The sequence below is a fragment of the Anopheles ziemanni genome, chromosome 2 (assembly GCF_943734765.1).
Source record: "Anopheles ziemanni chromosome 2, idAnoZiCoDA_A2_x.2, whole genome shotgun sequence".
Classification (NCBI taxonomy): domain Eukaryota; kingdom Metazoa; phylum Arthropoda; class Insecta; order Diptera; family Culicidae; genus Anopheles; species Anopheles ziemanni.
This window is the reverse complement of record NC_080705.1, coordinates 67,158,034-67,180,571: the sequence shown is the minus strand read 5'-3', so window position 1 is coordinate 67,180,571 and position 22,538 is coordinate 67,158,034. Positions and strand designations below refer to the sequence as shown.

Genomic DNA, 22,538 nt, shown 5'->3' with positions numbered 1-22,538 from the left:
TTGCTCATCTGTTGCTTTGTGTTTTGGTCTTCTCACGAAGGATCAATCGAAAAGGATGATGGTTCAATTTCATTCTTTTTAAAAGAGGATTCCTCAATTCAACCAGCTTCACCCCCATACCACACCCCGGCTGCTGCTGCTGCTTGCCTTATGATCGCAATTCGCTCGGTTGGGGGCCGCACGCCAGGTGGCGGCGTTTGGGAGCATTATAGAAACTTGCGGGTTTTCGCGTTTTCCTCATCGTCGGGGCGGCGGCGGTTTGTATGGTTTTCTACACGCTTGGCCATCCCTCTCTCTCTCTCGATCTACCGTATGTTTTGTTTGTTTACCTCTTTACTTTAGTTGCACGTCGAGCCTTGTTTTTTCACCTCATCTGCGGGCATTGTGTCCCTTCTTTCCTTGCTGTTATCAACTCCTCGCTCGACTTTCCCTTTCCCCTACCGTTTTTCCTCCTTCCTTTTTGCTCTTCCTCACGTTCCTGGCTCGATCGGCGCTCATCGAAGCCATGCGCGGACCTCACCATACACAATCGTAGTAGAAATGGATGTTTTGCTCTTTTAGAGCAGAACACATTTACTCTTCTTCTTCTTTTTGACCTGTAACGCTGCTCTCGTGGCGGTTTCGAATACTTCACGGACGCCCTCCTTTGACTTGGCCGAACACTCCAAGTAGGCAAACGCGTTAATTTTCTCCGCCATCGCACGCCCTTCCTGCGGCTTGACCGGTTCCTGCTTCATTTTGGACAACTCCTGCGAAAAGAGGGGGAAGGAAAAGAGAAGATGATTTCATTGAGGTGACTTCCAAACCGATAATACTACCAACTATTTGAGCCCACAAAGTGTTGTCGGGCGAACGTACGAACCTTTATTGTATGAGGGTCATTTCTGAGATCTTTCTTGTTGCCGACTAAAATGATGGGTACGTTGGGGCAGAAATGTTTGACCTGTAGGTAAAGCGAAAAGAAAATACAAAAACTTTTAGAATCGAGCAAGAGTATCGCAAACATTAAGTAAAGCATCCCTCATTTGTCTGTCCATTTGTTTTATGAATAAAATGCCTTCCATGAAACAATCTAATGATTCATTTCCTACGCCGGATTCGAATAAGATAGTCGCGTCTTTAGGAAAGCGAACTTGATTGGCCAACGCGTGACTCACATTGCTTTCGCGCTGGTAGCAGGGTGGTTATATGCTCTGATAACGACAGTTCGTCATCCAAACACAGCCAACGGTCACACAAACACAGAACTAACGACAACTTACGATTGTGAGTTGCAACAGAAAAAAAATCTTTTCCAGTGTTCTTTTGTCGAAAAAATGGAGGAGAGCTTTCTACTATTATTAATCAAACAATTGTTTACGCTTACGAAGCTATTTCTGTTACATAATTTTACTGCAAGGAAATCTTATCTAACATGCATGTGACCTTCCAGTCTTGCATCGGATTAAAAGGCAATTGACGCCTTTTGAAACAATGTAACACAAACAGGTACTACACTCTTGACTTCAAAGCAAACACAAAACCCTTTGCTGATAAAACGGGTGCATCTTATCATCGACGATCCGGTAAAGATCACGAACAAACCTCTTAACGAGATCACGTATCTCCCAGTCTTGTGCTCCCTGCCCTTTTGAAACTCTTGTTGACTGTCCGCTTACCTCTGGGGTCCATTTCTCGGGGATGTTCTCCAGCGAGTCGGGCGAATCGACGGAAAAACACATGAGGATAACGTCGGTGTCGGGGTAGCTCAGCGGCCTCAGTCTGTCGTAGTCTTCCTGTCCAGCCGTGTCCCATAGCGCTAGTTCGACCTGAAAAATGCCCGAAGAAAAAAGAGGTGTTTTAGATCTAATGTGGGGAAATTTTATAATAAAAACGGGATATATAATGTAATAGAAAATTGTACGCGAGCTAGGAAAATAATTATTTCAGACGTTCCTTTAAAAAGCTAAGAGCCCCGCTACACGACCCGAAAACTCAAAAACTTCTCGGCGAGAAGAGGGGAACAACCGAGAAGTTTACGTCAAAAACTTTTCAGCTCCGTGAGCTGAAAACTGCACCCGAGAAGTTTTTGGCAGCTAACCGAAAACTCAAATGCGTCAGAAGAAGAAGACGAAAAAGAAATAAATGTAAACATAACAAATCTCAAAAACAAAATAAACGAACATATGGTGATAAATTTACGTGTTTCTTTTGTAGTTACGGTTAGTTAATATTTTGTTATTTTATAGCTAGAATATCAATTATAAATTCACTATAGATCAGGGGTTCGCAAAGTCCGGCCCACCAACTGATTCCAAAATCTAAAAGTTTCAAAAAGTTTAATGATAAAGATTAAAATATTTTATTCTACCACTTTTTATGTAACTTGAGAACATCAAAATCTTCCTTCTTCATGCGAAGAAAGTTAATTATAGTTTCATTTGCTTGCTCTGCTACAGTATTGTCCAGCAAACGGTTGCCATCTTCTTGCCTCCGCACAATACGCCTGTTGCGTTGTTGCAAGTTTTGGGTACTCAACTCGATGACCCGCGATAGGGTAGTTAGCCACACTTCAACAGATTATCCATCTTTTACTTTTTGTGTGAATTGAAATAAGATCTTGTTTGCTTTGAAGGAAGATTTTTGAGTTAACTGAAAAATCAAAAACAAAAACCTCGTTGCGCCGCGAAGTTTTGAGTTTGCGGCTCGTGTAGCGTGGCTCACAGAATTGGTACCACAAAACGCGGCTACACGAACCGAGAAGATTTTGACGTAAACTTATACGGTTTTTGAGTTCTCGGTTGGAGTTTTCGGTTCGTGTAGCGGCCCGGTAAGATAAGCTTTTCTAAGATCTTTAAATAAGGGGTGGGGTTTTCGAATATTTTTCAAAAACCGTTTAACAGACATGTCCTTCTTCTTCTACTTTAGGCCCTCGAGTGTTAGCACTTGAACTTCGCGAACCCGACACTAGAAGTAGAGGGGGACCGACCGGGGGATCTTGCTAAACCCGCCAATTCCTGGAAGTTGAATCATTCCGAAGAAATGTTACCTTAGACTGGCTCCGCATTGACAAACACACACACACACGCACACATATGCTGCTCATGCTTACGCCGTGTCTTTATCGCGGTCAGTTCATTCATTACCTCACTGCTCCGTGTGTTCCTCCGGAGGTGGTTGTTCTTTTTTAGTGGTGTGATTCAACTACACATAACCCACCTCACACACATACATAGACAAACCCATTTCATCTATTAACCAATCCTCCCATTTCCCTCCGAGCCCTACAACTTTTCCATCGCACGCCCTGTTTTACCGTAAAGGAGCCCTGGGAATGTGGGACTCCGCGATAAGAGCCATTAGTACCAACCGAACACCGACAACCGGGCGAACTCCGACCAACATTCCACACATTAGCGCCCCCGTTTCCGCTCTTCCTGCCCTTACACTTACTGAACACCCGCGGGAGGATCCCCCCCGCCATAGCCCTAGACGCGTGCCACCTGAAGAGGGGGTCAGGGAAGATGATATTGGATACGGAATTCGAAAAGAAAAAAGAGAGTGAGAATCGAAAGCGGAAAGATTGGGTTCCCCCGAATCGCTGGGGGAGGGGGGGTTGAGAGCCGGGCCCACCACCTTTGACGAGACAACAAAACCTTGACACGCGGCCAACGTGTGGTCGTCTAGAAAGTGGTGAGAGAATGTCGTACCCTCGCTGGACATCGGAAGGAAGGTTCCCCTCGCGGGGGGTCGGGTGGTCGTTTCTCAATCAAGCGAAGCGAAGAAAGTTGTTGGGGAAAGAAATCTTAACGAGAACGCATGGAAGAGGACACCCCCCAGTAGTTCCAAAAAGGACACACACCACACACACACTCGGACGTTCTTCCTGCTCTTCGGGAAGGTGTGTTTATTTAAGGCTGTTAAATAAATTGTCACCATTGATTTCCCCCACCCCCATGCGCGTCCGTACCGTGGGGGGACCATTATTCTTTCATTCAGTGTGTGGCTCGCGAAAACACTCCCTCTTTCTTAGTAGTACACACGTAAGGACACATTGGTTCCATTTTTCCATCCTCCCCACCGATTCCCCCCCACGCCCAATAACCATTAGATTTTCCATCGACCTTACGATGGCGCGTATTCGACCTCTTTATCTGCCCTCCGTTTTCCCGTAGGGGATTGGGTGGGAAATCATCTCCATTCACCTATAGCGAGGGGGTAGAGAACCCCAGGTGGTTGTCCCAGGCCGAGGTCAAACCTGATACACCTCTCTCTTCAACCACCGGATGGATCATCGGAGGACCGTGGAGTCGCAGCAAAACGCTCAAGCAAATAATACCGCCACACTCTCACGGCGGAACCTTATCCGGGTATCACCCCGCTTACCCCATCACCCGCTTGGGGGAGGTGTTTGTGGGTTTTCCGTTATCAGCGATAGCGTCGTGTGTGCGCGCGCGCCATCATTGCCTGCAGTGATATAAATTCTTGCAAGCGCACCTTCCAACGGGTGGCGCAGGGTGAGGTATGTCGTCGTCGGGTGGGGTCGTCTCGTGGTTCTCGCGACGTTTTCCTCCAACGACGGTTGGTTATCATCAACCATCCACAAACAACCAAAACAAAAAAAAACAATCGGGAGGCCAACAGAGAGTTTGTTTCTCCGATGACTCTCTTCTCCACTAAGCTCCTTCCTTCCCGTTTACGCCGTACGTTAAAGTTTGTCCAGTTTTATTTCCTCCCTTCCGTCAGTTATCTAGCTCGCTGCTACGGGGAACTCTGACCAACACCATGTTGTCCGCCTTCCTTTAGTCGCTGGTAAAGTTGATTCACAGCGTCACCCATTCATCCGTTCTTTTCGTTCCCTTCCATAAGTCCCTCGTGTAAGGTCGTGGGTTTAGGTTCGCGCCATCAAACCAAACCCACGCCTGGAGGAGTTACAAAGTTATGGCCGACGGACTGGGTGGAGAAGAGGCTAGGAGAGAAACGTTGTTCGAATCAACCAAATGAGTAATTGCAGAATTGTTTCCGCTTGCAACAACAACGACACCCGCTTTGGCCAGCATAATGTAGCAGCAGCACACGATGACGCCAAAGTGGCACTTTTCCCCAGTTCTTGAAAAGGCTGTCCCGGTCCCGTCGGAATTTTGAGAGTGTCATCTATTGAAGACGGGGAAAAAACAACAAGGATTCCTGATACCAATTTTTTGTAATCGGGTTCAAGTGCAATTGTTGTTGTCAACACGATTATTAGATGTAATAACTGTTTAAAATACATCGAAAACCTGTAGAAAACCGAACCCCCTACCATTTGATGTGCTTTGTCTGCTTCAATTAACAACCCAGATCGAACATTCGACAGTTCTCAGCCCCGTCCCTAAGTGACGCTAATTGATCAGCCGATGCCATTAACCTCGCTGATACGGTGAGCCCCCTTACCCCTTCCCGCTCTTCGACCGATGTTAGAAAAAACCAGTAGGGTTTGTGTTAGTGGAAAAGTTTTCGCAAATGTAGTCACTCATCAGGCAACATTTGTTTTAAAACCTAAAATACTATAACAATGGACGAATATTGTGTATGACACTGTATAACCATAAACCAAATACTAGATCATACCATAACAGAAGCAAGTAAAAAAATATATGAAGATATCCTTCTAATAGATTTGGGTAACTACTAAATTCAGAGTTATAAATGTTTTGTAATTAATCTCGGTAGGAAGAAAAGAAAAGAAAATTCTCGTCTAAAGATACATAAGAAACAATTTCCATATATAATGGTAATGGGAAGTGAATTATGGTGCCATCCATTCAGAAAAATAAAACACTTCAAATTACAAATTGTGATGTAGGCATATCTTATAGAAAATATTTTCTATAACAAACCAAAACAATTGTTGACACATGAAAATTTTCGTTAAAATGTATTCGTCGAGGCGAGGCGAGATAATTGTTAGAACGAAGAACTTTGCGAAATCCGAAAAACAGTCCTATGCGTGTAGTGTATATCCTTACTATGCACTGGGGACTACCATTACCATTTCAAACATTGGTTGAAAATGTATAATAAATAAATGTGAACGACATTTTTTCCTATAACCCAATAAACAAGCGATAAGCATTTTAATACAAGCATAGCTCGCAATGGGAAAGAAGTTCTCGGGGTGATTAGGATGCTACCAGCACAACACGTACAAGATGCCCCCCGCTTCCCAGCCTCAGTACTTCCCAACCGCCTCGGTACCCACCAATGATTGGATGATGAGTTCCGAGCGCACACCGATAACAAGCACCACAACATTCGCTTCTAGGAGGCTAATCAGCATTTCGCGTTTCAGTTTCATTCGTGTGCACAAAAGCGGCTCCATTCCGAGACTATACTCTTTTGCCCTGAGAACTGTGCATGATTCAGCAGCAACAACACCAGCAGCTGTTGCTGCTGGGTGCCCCGGGAGGCGGCAGCGGAGGCAAGCAAATAGATGAACACATGATGGACCACCGCGGGATGATGTAATGCTTTTTAAATTATCTCAACAAACCCTCACTAGCGGTTCTTCGCGGATGGTAATATCTAAAATCAATTTAAATACTTTGATTAATCAACACAACCATAGACTAACCCCGGCCGGGGATAGACACCTTTAGCCATTTCTGGGTTATTCATTACATATTCATTACAGTTAACTATCGTGAGAATCCCGTGATCCGTTGGGGAGGTTTTGCATTATTAGGAAAAGCTATTTCTCCTTCCCACAACCGGAAGGGTCGCGATAGGGAGAGATAGTTCATCGAAATCCTGCCCAATGCCGGATTGCACATCCAACGGTGTCCGTCCCCCCGTCGTAGGTCTCAGGTCAGAGGCATAAGCTGACATCATCATCACCACAGGCGAGAAGCGCAATCGATCGTCAAGCACCTCCACATCATCATCATCTCGCCGTCGTCTTCATCATCGACTTCAGAGAGACCTCCTTGCCGTTCCGTCCATTTTTTGCTAAGTTGATCCTCCGGTTTTTTTCTAAAACGAATATTGAACGTCCATCGAACGTATGACGAATCCTTCCATACAACTCTTGGTCCAAAATGATGGGTAGAAGGGGGGACAATCATCATGGTCTCGAATTCATGGTGGAAAGAAATATGGAAGGGACCTGTCGAGTTGCAGAAGATGGAATAACCGAACAGATACAAAAAAGTAATGAAGGGATCTCTTCAGATCCCTTTTAACATTTTTTCTCTATGTTTTTGAATAAATCTAGCTCGAAATCGATCGATTGATTTAATTTTATCTTTACTGTTTTGTGCCAGTGAGTTTTACGTGCCATGAAACTCATTTCTAACAATAAGAATATTGCAGTCGCGATTTAAGCCAAACTTTATTGCATTGTATCTAACAATAATAAACAAGAGAGTTTTAGAAATACAAGACTGTTGAAAAGTACTTCTTTTTATCCACTAGAAGTGAAACCAGGTTGAGTTAAAGCGAGAGAAAGTAGTTTACTACATTGGCAAAAGAAGCTGTCCTTCAAATGGGATCACAATTGAAAACGATGGACACAAAAGTGTATCAGTTTGTTGCAAATTCTCCCTCGGTGCCCAACAATCATCTTCCCTCGGGCGGGGGGGTTGTACACAGTAAACCGGACAAGAAATAATGAATTGGGGGTGCTGGCTAATGAGAAAATGTCCACTTTCCTTCCGACGGACCGGACCGACCTCTCCAGTGGACATTCGTTTTATGTCTCAAGCACTATATTATGTTGGTGTTCCAGAGCCCATTATTCCGGCTAACAAAAACAGATCGAATGGAGCGCTTTATTCGTTCCGGTGACCGGCAGGCAGCAACATGGAACCGAATTGAAATTGGTTTTCTTTTTAAAAAGAAAAAAAATCTACCACACCTGTTTCCACAACCTTCTCACGCACAACCCACCTCCCAAAGGCGGGATATTATTTTGGTGATGGACTTTTTAAAAGTTTTTTGCCTTCGGTACACCATTGATAATATCAAACGAACCTGTACAAAGAGCACGAAAAAGAGACACCAGTTTCCGCGAGAACTTATGACCTAATGCGGTAGGAATTTCAACCCTCCTTCCAGGGCGGGCCGGGCCCGGGGCAGGAAAGAGGGGAGGATCATTCCACTCGTCGAGTGGAGCGCAGCAACACCGGTTTTCCAATCTTTCCGCGGTGAATGCCGGCAGTGATGTGGTGGTGGTTTCGTCTGGCTCAATTTTATGTTGCCCTTAATCCTGTTGCCACCAACCACAACGAGACGGTTTCACCGAAATTCCCTTTTTTCGATTCGATTCTTTCCTCCTCCCGTTCGGGGGTCTTGCTTCTGGTGTGAATGTTCTTTTGTGGCGTTTTGTTGTTGCGTAAAAAGTTGCCGTCTACCACCGTTTCGAAACTATTCGCTACCAGTTGATTCCAAACAGTGAATATGCTTGCTTTGCATGATGTGTGTGTGTGTGTGTGTGTGTATGTGAGAATGTGTCAAGAAACTTGAGTACCGTTGGGAGGCCAAGAGGCTAGAAAAATGATCTAACTCCCACCCGCCACCCGTTGCTTTGGGATTCGCGGGTTCAAATTCAAGAAGTCAAACGGAGCAGAAAGCGGCAGAAAGCGGTAGAAAGCCGTATGGACACTTCGTAGTGGCGGGGGTGGGAGGAGGGATTTGGAAACATTTGACTTTGATTGACGTTTGACACAAACGAAGTCCTGCGGGCGCGGAGAAACGACTGACCTGTGGGGAGGGTGTGGGGGTGTGGTGGGTCATTTTGTGGCAAAGCGGGGTGGTGTGCGAATCCAGCGCGTCCACCAAAGAGCTCGACGTCGTCGTCGGTTCGCGGTTCGAGTTGGAGAACACGCGCGCTTACCATCATGGGGAAAGATCCCGTGCCTCCCCCCACCCTCTGGCCGACTGGAAAGGAATGCATCTTGTCCATACTGTGGCGACCCGTGGATAGTTGTATGCGTGCGTGCATACCGTGTGTGTATGCCTTTTCCGATGTCCGGTTTTCTTTTTTAAATCCTCCAGAACATTCAAGTGTAATAATATATGATCGATGTGTGGTCATCTGCAGACGGCGTCCTGGTGTGTACGGGGGGAGCGGAGGCATCCACATACACACACACACACAGTCTGCGTTCGCGAAATGATTTCTTTTCATTCCTTTTTTACCTTCTCCCGGGCTATATTTACGTATGGCAACCATTCGTGTACCGGGCCTGGATGGATGAGAGGAGCACAGATTTTCTTCCTTCCATCGCCACACAGCGAGAGCGCGTTTTCGCTGATAAAATTATTTTTATCCGCATACCACAACCAAGCCTCCGGGGCTCGGCGTATCTGCTGTGTCCGCTACCGGTAATGATTTTCCCGTTTTCCCCCGCTCTTTTAACACCAATTCATTTATGGTGAATGTCAATAAAAATTATTTTTCATTGGCCACCCCACACACCGATCGAGCGTCAGACCAGGGGGCCCGCTGCTGCTTTTTCCGGCCATCCGGATCCTCAACCTGTGTCCGTGTGTGTGTGTGTGCGCCGGATAACACACAGCTTCATTTATTCTGCCCTGATGACACCTTAATTGGAATTTATCGAATCGCTTCTTGCGCGGCTTATGCGTCAATCGTTTTTCCGCCGATTTTATGGCAGCCGTCCAAAAAGCACAAGCGCGCTTCCAAAACATGCCGTTACGCATTACCAGAGAGCAGACATTCCAAGAAATGATGCGCTCGGGGGAGGAGATAAGCTAAGAAATATTTTTAAACAAATCTCTCCGGCCACAAATGTGAGTGGGAATAAAAACTTAAAACAAAAAAGAATAAACAAATAGCAATACAACATGTTTTTGCCAATTCCCAATACTCGTCAGACCAAACCAAATCTAGGGCGATGGGCTTCCGCGCGATAGAATACAAAAATTACTCGCTAGTTAGTTTGTAGAAGTTGCGCGATCTATCTCCGAGGTCCAAGAGGCAAGGAGAAATTGAGGGAAAAAAAAGAAAAATAACAACATGATTATGTTTCACTATGGTTTTTGCTTTCGGCGGAGAAACTAGCAAAGAATCCAGTGGGAACAAAGGAAAACCGTAAAAACAAAGATGAAACCAATTTCAGAATCCAAGATTTCCTCTGTTTGATGCCCAGGGGAATGACCACGCGAAAAGAAAACAAATATTTTAATCAGTTACTTGCCATCTTCCGCTTCCTATTGTAACTCTTTGTATTACGGGTCATGGGCAAACAAATGCCCTTTGTTATTCTACAATCTGCAACATAACAGAATCAAAAACTGGCTTTTTCCTTTTCACTCGAGTTGAACAATGTAGTTCAATTTCTCCATTCACGGTATAGTTTTTCGCTTTTTTATTATCGCAGTTTAGACCAGAAAAAGCTTGTTACTGTATTGTAGTAACTCAGTGCTGCCTACTATCATGAATGGAGATATCATAAATTGCAGATTGGTGTGTCAAGGCCAATCGCCCAGCACCGACAACCCGGGGGTGCATAAAAACGCCATAAAAAATCTATTAAACTCTCGCTTTCGAACGAGGCGAGACGAAAGCCATGCGAAAAATCTAATCACGTACTTATTGGAGAAGGAAGGTGGTGGTTGTTGGGCCCGCGATGTGCCGCCCGGAGTTGATGAAGGTGAAAGGCGAATACAATTGGATTTATGGTAAGACGTCCTCTCCTCCAGCGCTTGGCGCAAGACGGCTCGTGCACGCGGGCTGGCCCGTACTATTTGACGACATTCAGGCAATCGGAACAAGCGCAAATTCGTACACATACACACACTCTTTTTATTGCAGTCCACGTATGCTCTTAGGGTGGCCTTGGGGGAGTCGGGTGGGAGTTGTTGGGAGCCGTTCGTCAACCTCCCGGGGGGATATTTGCATGACCACTTGAAAGAGAGAGGGAGTCTTGCCAGCCGAAGGGTAAGGCATGTTAATGTTTATGAAAAAGACATGCCCTGCCTCCCCATCGCCCTCCTTTCACTCCAATCCTTTTTTTCCTGTACATTTTCGCGTATAAGTTTTTTCTCCAGTTTCTAGTTTCGACCTTCCTGGAAACGGTGGAGTTGGTGTGTGGCTCCTCGAAAGGGAAGTTATTGTTCTTACTAATATTCTATCATCTTTTTCTGCAACGCATCTCCAGTCAAATTTTAAATCCTTTCAGCAGTAAAATTTGTTAGTGTAATCTTTAGATGGTGGATTTTACGACGATTAAAAACAAAAGATGTAGAATGCTTCCAAAATTCCGCATGCATTTGGTGCATCTATTCTTCCAAGAGGGCGGTAGCCTTGCACGCCGGATTTCTTTGTTATGTCGGGCGTTTCTATGTGTGTGTGTGTTCAAATGCACCGGCAGCAAACTGAACAACAAAATGTTGCTGGTTTGTTCCCTTGCAATGCCAGTTTGTGTCCATTTTTTCCTTAGTGCATCCTTCTTACGAGCGTATTTCTTCCACATGATATCACAATCAAAGTGAATTACATTTTAAAAAGGCAAATTTAAACCATACAAAACCCTGCCCAAACCGTTCCATGTTGCCTTTGTCACATGATCGGCGGCTTCGCTGGGGTTTTTATTGGTTGTGATGGTGTCTGGGGGTGAGTTGGTGGGTGGTGTTTGCGCTGCAGCTCATTGCACTCACCTGCTTGCCGTCGACTTCGATGTCGGCCACGTAGTTCTCGAACACGGTCGGGACGTACACCTCCGGGAACTGATCTTTGCTGAAGACGATCAGCAGACAAGTCTTACCGCAGGCACCATCGCCGACGATCACCAGCTTTTTCCTTATAGCAGCCATTGGTTCTGTTTTAGGCCGATTACGATCCAATGTGGGAGATTTGATGTGTTCGTGTTTAATTGTTTTTCGTCAACGAGCCATTTTCCAGAATCCAGCAGTGGAAAGGTTGTGACGGCAACGGGATGAACAATCGCACACCACCGAAACGGTGATAAGTTAACGTAGCAGGCGCGATGACGAGGTTATGGTGGTTTCGAACATAGCGGGCAGAGAATAAAGAATGGCAGCAATGGTAAAAAAGTACGCGGAAAAGACGGTCACAGTCGTCGTCGTCGTCGTTGCCGTTTGGAAGACGCGAAAATATTCCAACAAGAAATACGGGCACACACAATTAGCCGCAGGGAGCGAGAAAGAGTGAGCAAGTATTTCGTACGTTGTTTAGGACCACAAGCAAGAGAGGGAGCAATGGCGCGCGTATAAAAGAGATGTTAAATTTGGCGGACGATGACGGTGGTTACCGCGGGACGGGCATTCACGGGATCGGCGGGACGCATTCACAAACAACACCACACGGTAGTTACGCACATCCGTCGTAGCATGGAATCATGGTGGGTTATTTTTTTTCGTAACAATTCGTGTTCACATAGCAAAGAAGATAGATAGTACCGAAGTAGCAGCAACAACCAACCAACACAGCCGTAAACAACACGCACATACGCACACACACACGAGACAAGAAGGAAGATACGCGTTTGCCGCACACGCGCGCGCAACACGTACAAACCACACAAACACAGCCGAATTTTCATAATTGTAACGGCAACGAGTCGCACGCACACAGCGATGGCATCACGAACGGCGGCGGTCGGGAGAGATATAACGAGTCATCGTTGCAAACGCCGTCGTCGAAATGTTGAAGAAGGATAGTCACAAAGTTGGCCAAGGAATATGGCATTTAGCCATTTGATGGTGGTTTTGTTGTTCACGATATTAGCATTTGCATCGATCGCCATATCGCGATGTAGAATCACACAACATTATCACCGATTTGCAGATGACACATCGCAGGGCGATGGAAGATTTTTGTTGCACACACCGCCAGCAAACCGTACGCACAGACACCAGCGCAAAGTGCGCGCACAGGACGACACCAACGAGCACACAAACACACACGCGCGCACGCGACACCAGGCATACGTAAACGCGTACGCGAGGGATGGTCGGGGGGCAACGGTTTTCGATCGGGTCCGAGGAGTAAAACGGAACCGTATCACGGATTGTGGATGACCAGCCAGCATAGTAGCCCAAGAGTACGCAGGAACCGGAAGCGTACCGAGGGGTGACGCCCGAATTTCGGGGCCCGTCCGTCGAGGGTGTTGCCACGACGCGCGTAGCGTAAAAACGTCGCCAGGCGTTTTGGTTTTCCATTTAGTTTTTTTTTTGCCAAAACACAGTCGAAGGAAAAGACCAACACCACCACCACACATCCGGTCCGGTGTCCAGTGGCGGATGAAGATGATGGAATGCGCGTATCCAACAGCGGGTGGGGCGTCGTGCATCGGTCATCGGTCGAAAGTAGCGATCCGTACGAGATGATTTATTTTCAGCACACACATTACAGGAGCAGCAACAGGAACGGTAGCGGCCAACAAGGCGAGGTTCCACGTCGAGACGAAGGTACATGAAAGAAGTGGAAGAGAAAGAAAATTCACAGACAAATTAGCAAAGGAGGCCAGGATAAGTTAAACATATTGCGGGAATGTGCTGCTTTTTTTTGGTTCTGCTTTATAGCACATCGTTTTTGGTGTCGTAGCAGTCCGTGAAACTCAAGCTACGAATGCGGGGAGGGCAAGACAAATGATTTCGACTGACTTTCTTCCAAGAGAGGGTTCAATTTTCTACGCAAATGCTTGTTTAATCGCTTCTTTTCAAAGAAGGAACAATTTCACTCACTCTATGCACCCTTTAACTTCTCGTTACTTTCTTCACGTACAGCACCACACAAACGACGATGACGGTCGACTGGACAAACACGGTTTGGATAAGCTTGCTGCTATCTATGCAGTGTAGACGATTCGCAAGATTAGATGGACAGGATGGAGCGACGAGCGGGGAGGGAAAACAAATTAAAAAGAACTCCTAGATCTGTGCGTACCCGGCGCCTGGGACTCGATTAAAATCTTCTATCACTAAAAGAAGAATGGACGAGGAGGTTGGGTACGGTTCGTTTCCGCTGCAGCAAACACTACTCCGGGGGGAAACCAACCGAAAAAACTAAAATCAGCTATCTCGCCGTGTGCCCTAAAACCGCGATCGAACTTCCGAATGCGATGACTGTATCTAGGCGAATGCTGCCCGAAACTGACCGCGAGCTTCGTGGACCCACGTGCGATGATATAGGATGGCGCTGCGATGAAAACGCCAACAGTTGGTGAACAACATCGCGTGCGTGAAGCATTGACAATCAAATCGAGATCAACTATCTCTCAGTGGTAAATCAAAGGATATTTTTAATTGTGGCCATAGAAAAAAGTTTCCTTTACAGCCACTTTACAGAAAAAGAGAACAAATTTTCAACATAAATTCAAGGACAACAACAGCTCGGCGATGAGTTTTCTATAGAAACGGATATACAAAATGGCCGGCACAGACGTCAAAGATGAACGTCAGGGCAGTTCCTGTTGAATTTTCACCGGGGGTGGAAAAACTTGTTGCATCCATCCGGTACTCAGGATCCAAAATAAACTATCCTTCTGATGAGTTATGAACTGAACAGAATACACTAACAATTTTTAGTGCTTAATTATTTTCTAGGGAACTATACATCATATGTATGCAACAAACGGTCAGAAGTATTAAAATTAATCTACTACAATTGCGACACAAACTCAAAATAACCTACAAAAATCATTTAAAAAAACTAGCATGTACTATTAGAATGGATTCAAAGCAAATTCATTGGAATGTCGTTGTGATTAGGCCAAATGATGTGTCGGTTTCTCTTGATAGATTTTTTTGAAAAACAAATCGCGATGAAAGTCACAATCGTCATGTTGTTTTCGACGAACAGGAAAAAAGAAAATATTTCCAAAGCATCTCACAGATAGAGCATCAAAAAATTTGAATTCTTCCGATAATCACGCACAGTTGATGGATGTGCTAGGGCGTACTCGGGCTCGTTGCGAGCCAGCATTATTATCAATCCCACAAAGGTCGGCCAATAGATTTTCCGTTTGTATACCCGAACGGGCGATGCATTTGAAGGACATTTAGCAAAAAAACTCCAAATAAATACTCTTATCAAGTCGTCCAACTTACAGCATAAAAACTGAAACCAGTGAGATAAGAAGAGAAACATGGAATTAAAGTCGAATGTGCAGCTCGTATGCATGGTAGCCTGCCCGCGCTAGGTTTGAACTTTGCTTGACCCCTTGGTCATATATGTGTGGTACGTAATCGTACCAGTTTATCTACGATAATTGGAAGCCCTTTCGCTAGCTTCTTCCTAACCAGCGCGGCGCAGAGAATGACGAACCATACGGTGGTGCTGTTCGCTTTCAAGCGGAACACGAGAACCCATTCCCAAAAGTAATTGGAGCGAGTTTTATCCAGTTCCGTCTGGTTGGCCGTCGTGTTTCGCGCAGCAGTACTACGAGCTGCGGTGCAATCTTGAGGACTGCTCGGCCCCACAGTAGTGGGTGGTGGGTGGTTGGATGGGTGTTTTCCACTGGCGGCTGCTATGGAAACATTCGAAAAAGGGTGCATACACACAACGACACGCACATACACAAGGGGTTGCTTTTCTCGCCGAATCATCTGACACGGAGGTAGCAAAACTGTCACTGATTTGCAGGACAAACATGCAATATGAACTCTCTATAACTAAAGAAAATCTCTGAAGAAATTAAATATTCTATGGTGCATGAACGTTGAGTAGATTAAACACAGCAACAGATAAGGCATTTCTAGGCAACAAACTAAACAGCAGTGGAGGAGGTGTACTCCAAACGATGCAAGAAAACAGATGAAACTCAGGAAAGGGTGAAAAATTGTCACCATCAACATACATATATGAAGGAGAAAAACAGAACTTGAAAAAAGCAGGCAGCAAGGAGGTAGGCCGTTTTTACGAGGCCCATGGAAAGGAAAAACAAACGGACAGCAGTAAACAGTGCACTAAAACAAAAGGCAATCACAGTAGGTTACAGATGAAAACAAATAATACCTGAATTAGTTGGAGAAGAGACGCATGAAAAACACCACATTACTTATCTCCTGACACCACACATGAAACAAACACCGTACAATGGATGTACCTTTTTCTTCTTTTACGATTCGTCTACGTCGGATCTAATTAAAATGGGAACCGCACACTTTTTCGCTCTATCTCGGGTTTCCGATTTTCCTATGCAACACACAACACGCGATAAAAAAAACGGTGTGCAGCCCTTTTTCACTGGTTCGTAGCAGGCAGGTACTGCTGCTGGTTCTGTCGATGCTGGCGCCGATGGGGTCGCGGGGTGGGATAGCTAATATTTTCCTGGTTTTTCCTCGACTAGCGATTTTCAGGTTTTCCGCACTGCTGCAGTGAAATAAGGGGAGAGAAAGAGAAAGAAAGAAAGATAGTAGGATGGTGGTCACACAAATGAATACACTCGTTTTTCAGGGCGATTTATTAGCACGGGAAATAATTTTGACATGGAAAACCCTTGACGACGTGTCTCGATTATTCCACTCGAACGGCGTAGGAAAAACACTGCGCCCGTTGGAAAGACGCCCGAGGTGGGAAGGGAAATCTGAGAAAAATAGAACTTGAAGCTGAAAGAATGCGTACACTTTTTCTGGCGGATGTTTGGTGAAGCCTTTCGTTTCGGGTTACTACTATCACTACCGGGGAAAAGCCACCAGCGACGTCCAAACACAAGCGTAGTTCACGCCACACGAATATTGCTCGGGATGGAGTATCGGCAGTCGATAAATTTTCCTTTCTCTATCCTCTATTGGAAGGCGACTGGGAATTCTATGTTTGGATCAACTTGATGCACACACCTTCGCCCCGCGACAACGATCCTCGACGATCGCAATTAGTGTTGGCAGAATCGGGATTGGGAAGACCCAAAGATTCGATCCCTACACAGATTCCAAAGATTCGAGTCCCAACTGTACGGATTCTTACAATCTGAGTTTTTAAACAGAAAAAAATGATTCTATTGGGATTCGAATAAGATTTGCTTTGTTTGGGACTTAATTTGATTCGATTCTGACTTTGATCCAAATTTATTTGAATTTGATGTGAGTCGAATTAGTCACGTTACGAGTCGATCTAGAGACAATGTGATTGATTTCAGTTTCCTCTGTTTCTTGGATTGGGATTCGGATTTGGGGATTCGGTTTACCCACCACTACTCCTTCAAATTGTTTTGTTTTTTTCCCTGTCGAACAAAGTTGCTCCAACAAAGCTGTGTTTTAAGTATTAGATTCAAAAAATGTTTGTTTTGCGGTGTATTTTGGTATTGCGTCGAGAGAATAGTAATTTCGCTACTAAAAATCACTACTTAACTAAGACAATACACAGGATAACGCGGCCGAATTCGTCGTGAAAACGTACCATTTAAAGGCGCCATTGTTTTTTTTTTCTACTTCTGGCCGAGCAAAGCTCACTAGGCACATTCGATTAGCAACTGTCAAGTGCGGTACAATCTGTCAAAATTCAACTCTGTTGATTCAACGAAATGTGCGACAGTCGTTTCGAAGAAACACGCAAAACACGATTAATCCTGTCCACAACGTGAGTTTAAAATATTGTTCCGTCGTATCGTCGTTGTACCATAAGTATTCAGCCCGCCATATTTGTGTCGTTCAGGTATAAACGGTAGAAACTATCAATATCACGGTCCAAAAACAAGCATAATTATCTAGAAAGTTCTAACCTCTTCTAGAAGTACCGGCCTTCCTGTGTTACCACGTTTTAGCCAGCGTCTCTATGCGTATCGCACAATATTCAAACAAAATGCCGCCTAAGCAGTTCAGTAAACCACCACATTTTGCAAATGGCCAATCAAAATTGAAACAATCATTCAAAGCCAAAGTAAAGTCCTCGAAGGTACAAGAAAGCGATAACTCTAAAACCTCCCCTGCTGTAGCGCTGAAGAAAAACGCCAATAACGAACATGTGGATAAAGGCAAGAGTAGTTTAAGCAATTTCAAAGAATTGGCATACCAAAAACCTACCACTTCTGTCGTAGCAAAGAAAAGGAAGAACCCTCCTGATAGCAAAACTACAAATGGTACCAGTAGTGGAAAACAAAAGGGGGCGAAATCGGAGCCCATGGTTCCCTCAAAGAAGTTTCGAACCACCAATGCGGAATCTGAGTCGAACAGTGAAGAAGATGATTACATCCACAAGTTTTTCGCGGATGTGAAAGAAGACGCAGCAGGAACGGAAGAAATGTATACAACCGAAGAAGAGTCCGAGGTGGAAGAAACATCTGAAGATGATAGCGATGAGGAGGAAGAGGAGGATAATGATGAAGAAGAACCGATGCCGATTGAGGCCTTGATAGAACGCTACGGGAAAATGCGTGATGTTAAGAAAAAACAACACCTCAAGGCAGCAGCAGAAAAGAAATCACCAACGGCTCTTAAGAAAAATACGTCTACTACTTCTATGAACAGTTCGGCAGGATGGATTGAGGAGGACAATGACCAAGATCTGCAGTACGAATCTGACGGCGAAGGTGCAGATTCGGGGCAGGGGGTGAAGCAGAAGTCGCCATCGAATGGTAATGTGACTTCCAATGGAAAAGCTTACGCAACTAGTGCGATCAAAAAGCATAATACTACATACGGTAATGAGCAGCAGGATTATGATGAAGATACGGATGACTTCTCCGGTTCTGATGGCTTGGATGACGAATTTGATACCGATGATAGTGAAATGTGGACCGACGCGTCGGAAAATTCGGAGGATTCGGAAGAATCGGAGGATAGTGGTCTAACGTACCTGCGCCAACCGTACGACAGCGATAGTTACGACGAGGATTATGATCCATCGGATTCAGACCTGTTGGATTCCGACTACGAAGAGGACGGCCCGGAGGATGTATACATACCGCGAGGGACGGCACACATCTACGATATCGACGACGATACCGTCCCGTTCGGCGAGGGCATGTCGCAAATAATTGAAATTCCGAACAACGACGATGAGGAGTGGGCCAAAAAATCAGCCAACACTGATCCATCGTCGGACACGGACATACCGCCATTAGTTCCGATTTACGACGTGCACGGCGAATTCATAGACAGCCCGGAGAAACTGCCAAAGCAGTTAGTGGAAACTCCGGCCACCGCTGCCGCTTCAAAAGTTGTTGCTCCTGAGAAGGAGGCTGTGGAAACTCCTGAACAGCAGGAGGCAATAGAAACTCCTGAACAGCAGGAGGCAATAGAAACTCCTGAACAGCAGGAGGCTATGGAATCTCCTGAAAAGGAGGTTATGGAAACTCCAGAACAGGAGGTTATGGAAACTCCTGAACAGGAGGCTAAGGAAACGGTTCCGATCGAAGCGGAAGTGAAAACCAACGGCAAGCAGAAGGAGAATGAGGATGACTCGTCATCATACACCGACGAGGAAGTTGAGAGAGAGGTGGAGAAGGATGTGAAGGATTGTGCGGACCCGTATGTGGATGAGCCAGAGCATACGAAATTTTATCGCTTCTACAATGCTATCGACAAGCGGATGGCGCTCGCGGTTTTGAAGAATCACATTTACTTCTACGGACACTTGACCGTGCAGGCACTGTTCGGTCAGGTCGAAATAATGGGCTACCGGTTGGAAATGGCCGAGACAAGAACGGTCACTGCCGCGCGCGGCTACAATGCGGTCAGTCTCATTCCATTGCCATCACCGGAATTGTTCAATAAGGCCGCGTTCAAGAATGTCCTGCAGAAGTTAAGACCCCATTTCATCGATATCGACATGGATGCGCTGCTGGCAACATTCGATCCATCGGAATCGGTGCTCGTGTTGCTGCAAGTTGAGCCGGACGGAAGCACCTCGCTCCCTGTGATCTGTAACTACCTCGATGAGTTCAACCTATTCCCGACCCCGATCTCGCTCCGGGTCCAATCGTCCTTCAGCCTAACGCAGCAGCTGTTGGAGGTGGAATTGCTAACTCCCGACGTAACAAAGGTCCGCTCCGTTCCGCTCTTCCAGAAGAATCCAATCTGGGACAAGGTGCAGCTTCGCAAGTCCAGCCGATTGATGGTGATCGGTGGCAAAGATGCCGGCAAATCGACCCTCTGTCAGTTCCTAATCAACCGGCACATCAGAGAGTTCGGACGTATCGTGTTGCTCGACCTGGACATCGGGCAGCCGTTGGTTCACCTGCCGGAAACGATCAGTGTGAGTGTGCTGACGGATCCGATCCTTGGGGTGGGATGCTTTGCAAAAGCTCAACCGCCTTCTCAATGCCTACTGTTCGGAAGCGTCAACGTTGTATCCTCCCCAGTGTTGTACATTAAAAATGTGCAACAATTGGTGGAGCACTGCGAGGCAAATGCCGAACTGAAGGACGTACCGTGGATCGTCAACACGATGGGATACACTACCGGGTTCGGCGAAGAACTGATGGCGGCCCTCATCCATCTGGTGCAGCCCACGGAGCTGATACAGCTGCAAATTCCGCGCTCGGTGAAAGGGTCCAATAACTACGAGCACGTGCATAAAGACAAAAATGTTCAGGCTTACAAATTTAACATTTTGTTCGACGAAATGGCTGAGCATCTGCGAAAGGGGTATCAGTTGCAGTACCGGTTTCGTAAAATCAGTGTTAAGTATGAGCGGCCTGCAGCTCCATTGAGTAGCGTCAAACGTCGAACGCTGTCCATCATGACCAAGCTGATTGGAATATTGAACGATGAAACGGAATGGTTTACCGACGTTAAACCTGTCTGGTGAGTGGCTTCTAGAACTTTTTACCTTGAGATTCCTGGTGGTGACTGATATTAATGTACATTCTTTTTTTTCCCAGCGCGTCTCTTGACGACATACAAGTCCTAGTAATGCGAGACGAGTGCATGGCGCCCGCGAAAGGAATTTTACCAAATATCCTCAACGCCATGATGGTATACCTCTGCGAACCGATGGCCAACGGTCAGCAGTATATTTGCCTCGGCGTAGGTGAGTTTCATTTGCCAGGATGCCATAATGGTGGTAATGGTAATAAGCGTGCTTTATAACACAATATTCCGTTACCTTCCAGGTATCGTACGCGCCGTCGACCAGAATAACATGGTCCATCTCCTGCACAGCCTGCCACCTGAGCAGCTCGAAAAGGCCAAGGTCTTGGCACTGTGCACGACCAGCCTGCCGGACTCTATCTACTTGCGGCTCAACGCAAAAATGGACGGTACCATTCCGTATCTGCAAAATGTCGGGTAGAGGAAAAGCTATGCGCAATTGCGTGCGAAAGCGTGTTATGTTTATTTATTATCTTAAAAAGGATAGAACTGAGGGAATGAATTGAAAACAACCGTTCAACAACAACAAGTGAGAAATAAAAGTTGTACTGAGAGGCCGAGAGGCTTCAGCGCTGGAAGAACAAAAACGAAACATGTTTTATCTACGATTATTTTCATTTCATAACTTACATTGTAAGGAATTAGATTTGCCTTCACTACTTTTGTATCTGAAGGTAGTAAAAGGTTCGGATTAAAACAAATTTCTTTTCTCACAACTTTTTTAGTATTTTTTTTATTAAAAAATGTACAATTTGGTTATCATTTTACGCGATCCGTACTATTCCTCTCTCGGCTACACAAACGGGTCCACTAGTTCGTCGTACTATCTTTTTTTTTATTACATTCTCGCTCCATTCTAGTTCGATCTCTCTTTTCGTGCATCTCGGCCGTTTTCGGAACGATAGTCGTAGACTTCGTCTTCCGTATCGTTCGTTACCTCCAATTAAATATAATAATATATATATATTTTTCAATATAATTTTCCCCTTTTCCTGCCTCGTTTATTCAGCAACTGTTTTCCCCTTCGCACGTGCCTCTTTCTTATCATTTATGGCCCAGTGTCTTCCCCAACCGCCGGTGTTTTTACCGGAGAAGTTTACCGTAATCTGTTGGGATTTTTCCTGCCCATTCTGGTCCAGCTCTTGGTGCCAGTTTTCTCGCCCGTTTTTTTTCCCCCGCTTTGTTAAACCCCTAGCGCCAGCCGGATGAGCTAATTCTCCGACCGAGAGACGAGGAGGAGAGAGGTATCGTTCTAAATGTCAGTCACATTATTGTTGGAAGCTTGGCTTTTCCCGTCTTTGCGTTTCCTTCCATCGTTGCCCCGTGTGCAGATAGTTTTCCTCGCTTTATTTTCCCTCCGCCCGATCCGGTTTAGCTTATTTCGTAAATTTGACTATTATTATTATACGCTGGTGCAGGTGCGGGTGGTTTTCCCATGTGTTTTTGCTTGATAGTGTGTTGTTTTTCATCTTCGTTGGAGAATTATGCAGGATTAGGGTGTGGTTTTTCTTTTCTTAGCGTGTGATTTGTTACTTATCTACCGAACGAGAATAATTGGTTCTTACTTACATTCGCGCGGGAATTTAACTATTTCGCATTACACTAGCACATTGTTTATAGCGTTTGCTCGCGTTTCGGCGCGCGATCATTAAGGGATGATGATAATGATGATGATGATGATGGCGATGATTCAATGATCTATAATGGGATCGAGTCTTATCATAGGAGAACGATAATGGATGATCGATGGCGTGGTGAGTTTCTTCATTCTTCCTCACCCT

General features: G+C 45.5%; 2 protein-coding genes across 5 annotated transcripts; one reads left to right on the top strand and one right to left on the bottom strand.

The window, feature by feature from the left end:
• Window positions 1–435: 435 nt before the first annotated feature.
• Window positions 436–16,787, bottom strand: LOC131281969 (ras-like GTP-binding protein Rho1). Of its 4 annotated transcripts, XM_058311348.1 has the most exons (6): window positions 16,571–16,787; window positions 16,053–16,318; window positions 11,641–11,801; window positions 1,659–1,808; window positions 863–943; window positions 436–749 (listed from the first exon to the last, which is right to left on the bottom strand). In XM_058311348.1, the coding sequence occupies exons 3-6, from the start codon at window positions 11,794–11,796 to the stop codon at window positions 558–560; spliced, it is 579 nt and encodes a 192-aa protein (XP_058167331.1). In that variant the 5' UTR covers window positions 11,797–11,801; window positions 16,053–16,318; window positions 16,571–16,787; the 3' UTR covers window positions 436–557. The 4 variants fall into 4 exon arrangements, with proteins under 4 accessions (XP_058167331.1, XP_058167329.1, XP_058167330.1 ...); XM_058311346.1 differs by lacking the exons at window positions 16,053–16,318; window positions 16,571–16,787 and adding an exon at window positions 15,962–15,981; XM_058311347.1 differs by lacking the exons at window positions 16,053–16,318; window positions 16,571–16,787 and adding an exon at window positions 13,690–14,067.
• A 1,277-nt stretch (window positions 16,788–18,064) lies between these two features.
• On the top strand, window positions 18,065–21,259 carry LOC131294152 (polynucleotide 5'-hydroxyl-kinase NOL9). Its single transcript, XM_058322198.1, has 3 exons — window positions 18,065–20,691; window positions 20,769–20,917; window positions 21,000–21,259. The coding sequence occupies exons 1-3, from the start codon at window positions 18,065–18,067 to the stop codon at window positions 21,176–21,178; spliced, it is 2,955 nt and encodes a 984-aa protein (XP_058178181.1). The 3' UTR covers window positions 21,179–21,259.
• The last annotated feature ends 1,279 nt before the right edge of the window (window positions 21,260–22,538 follow it).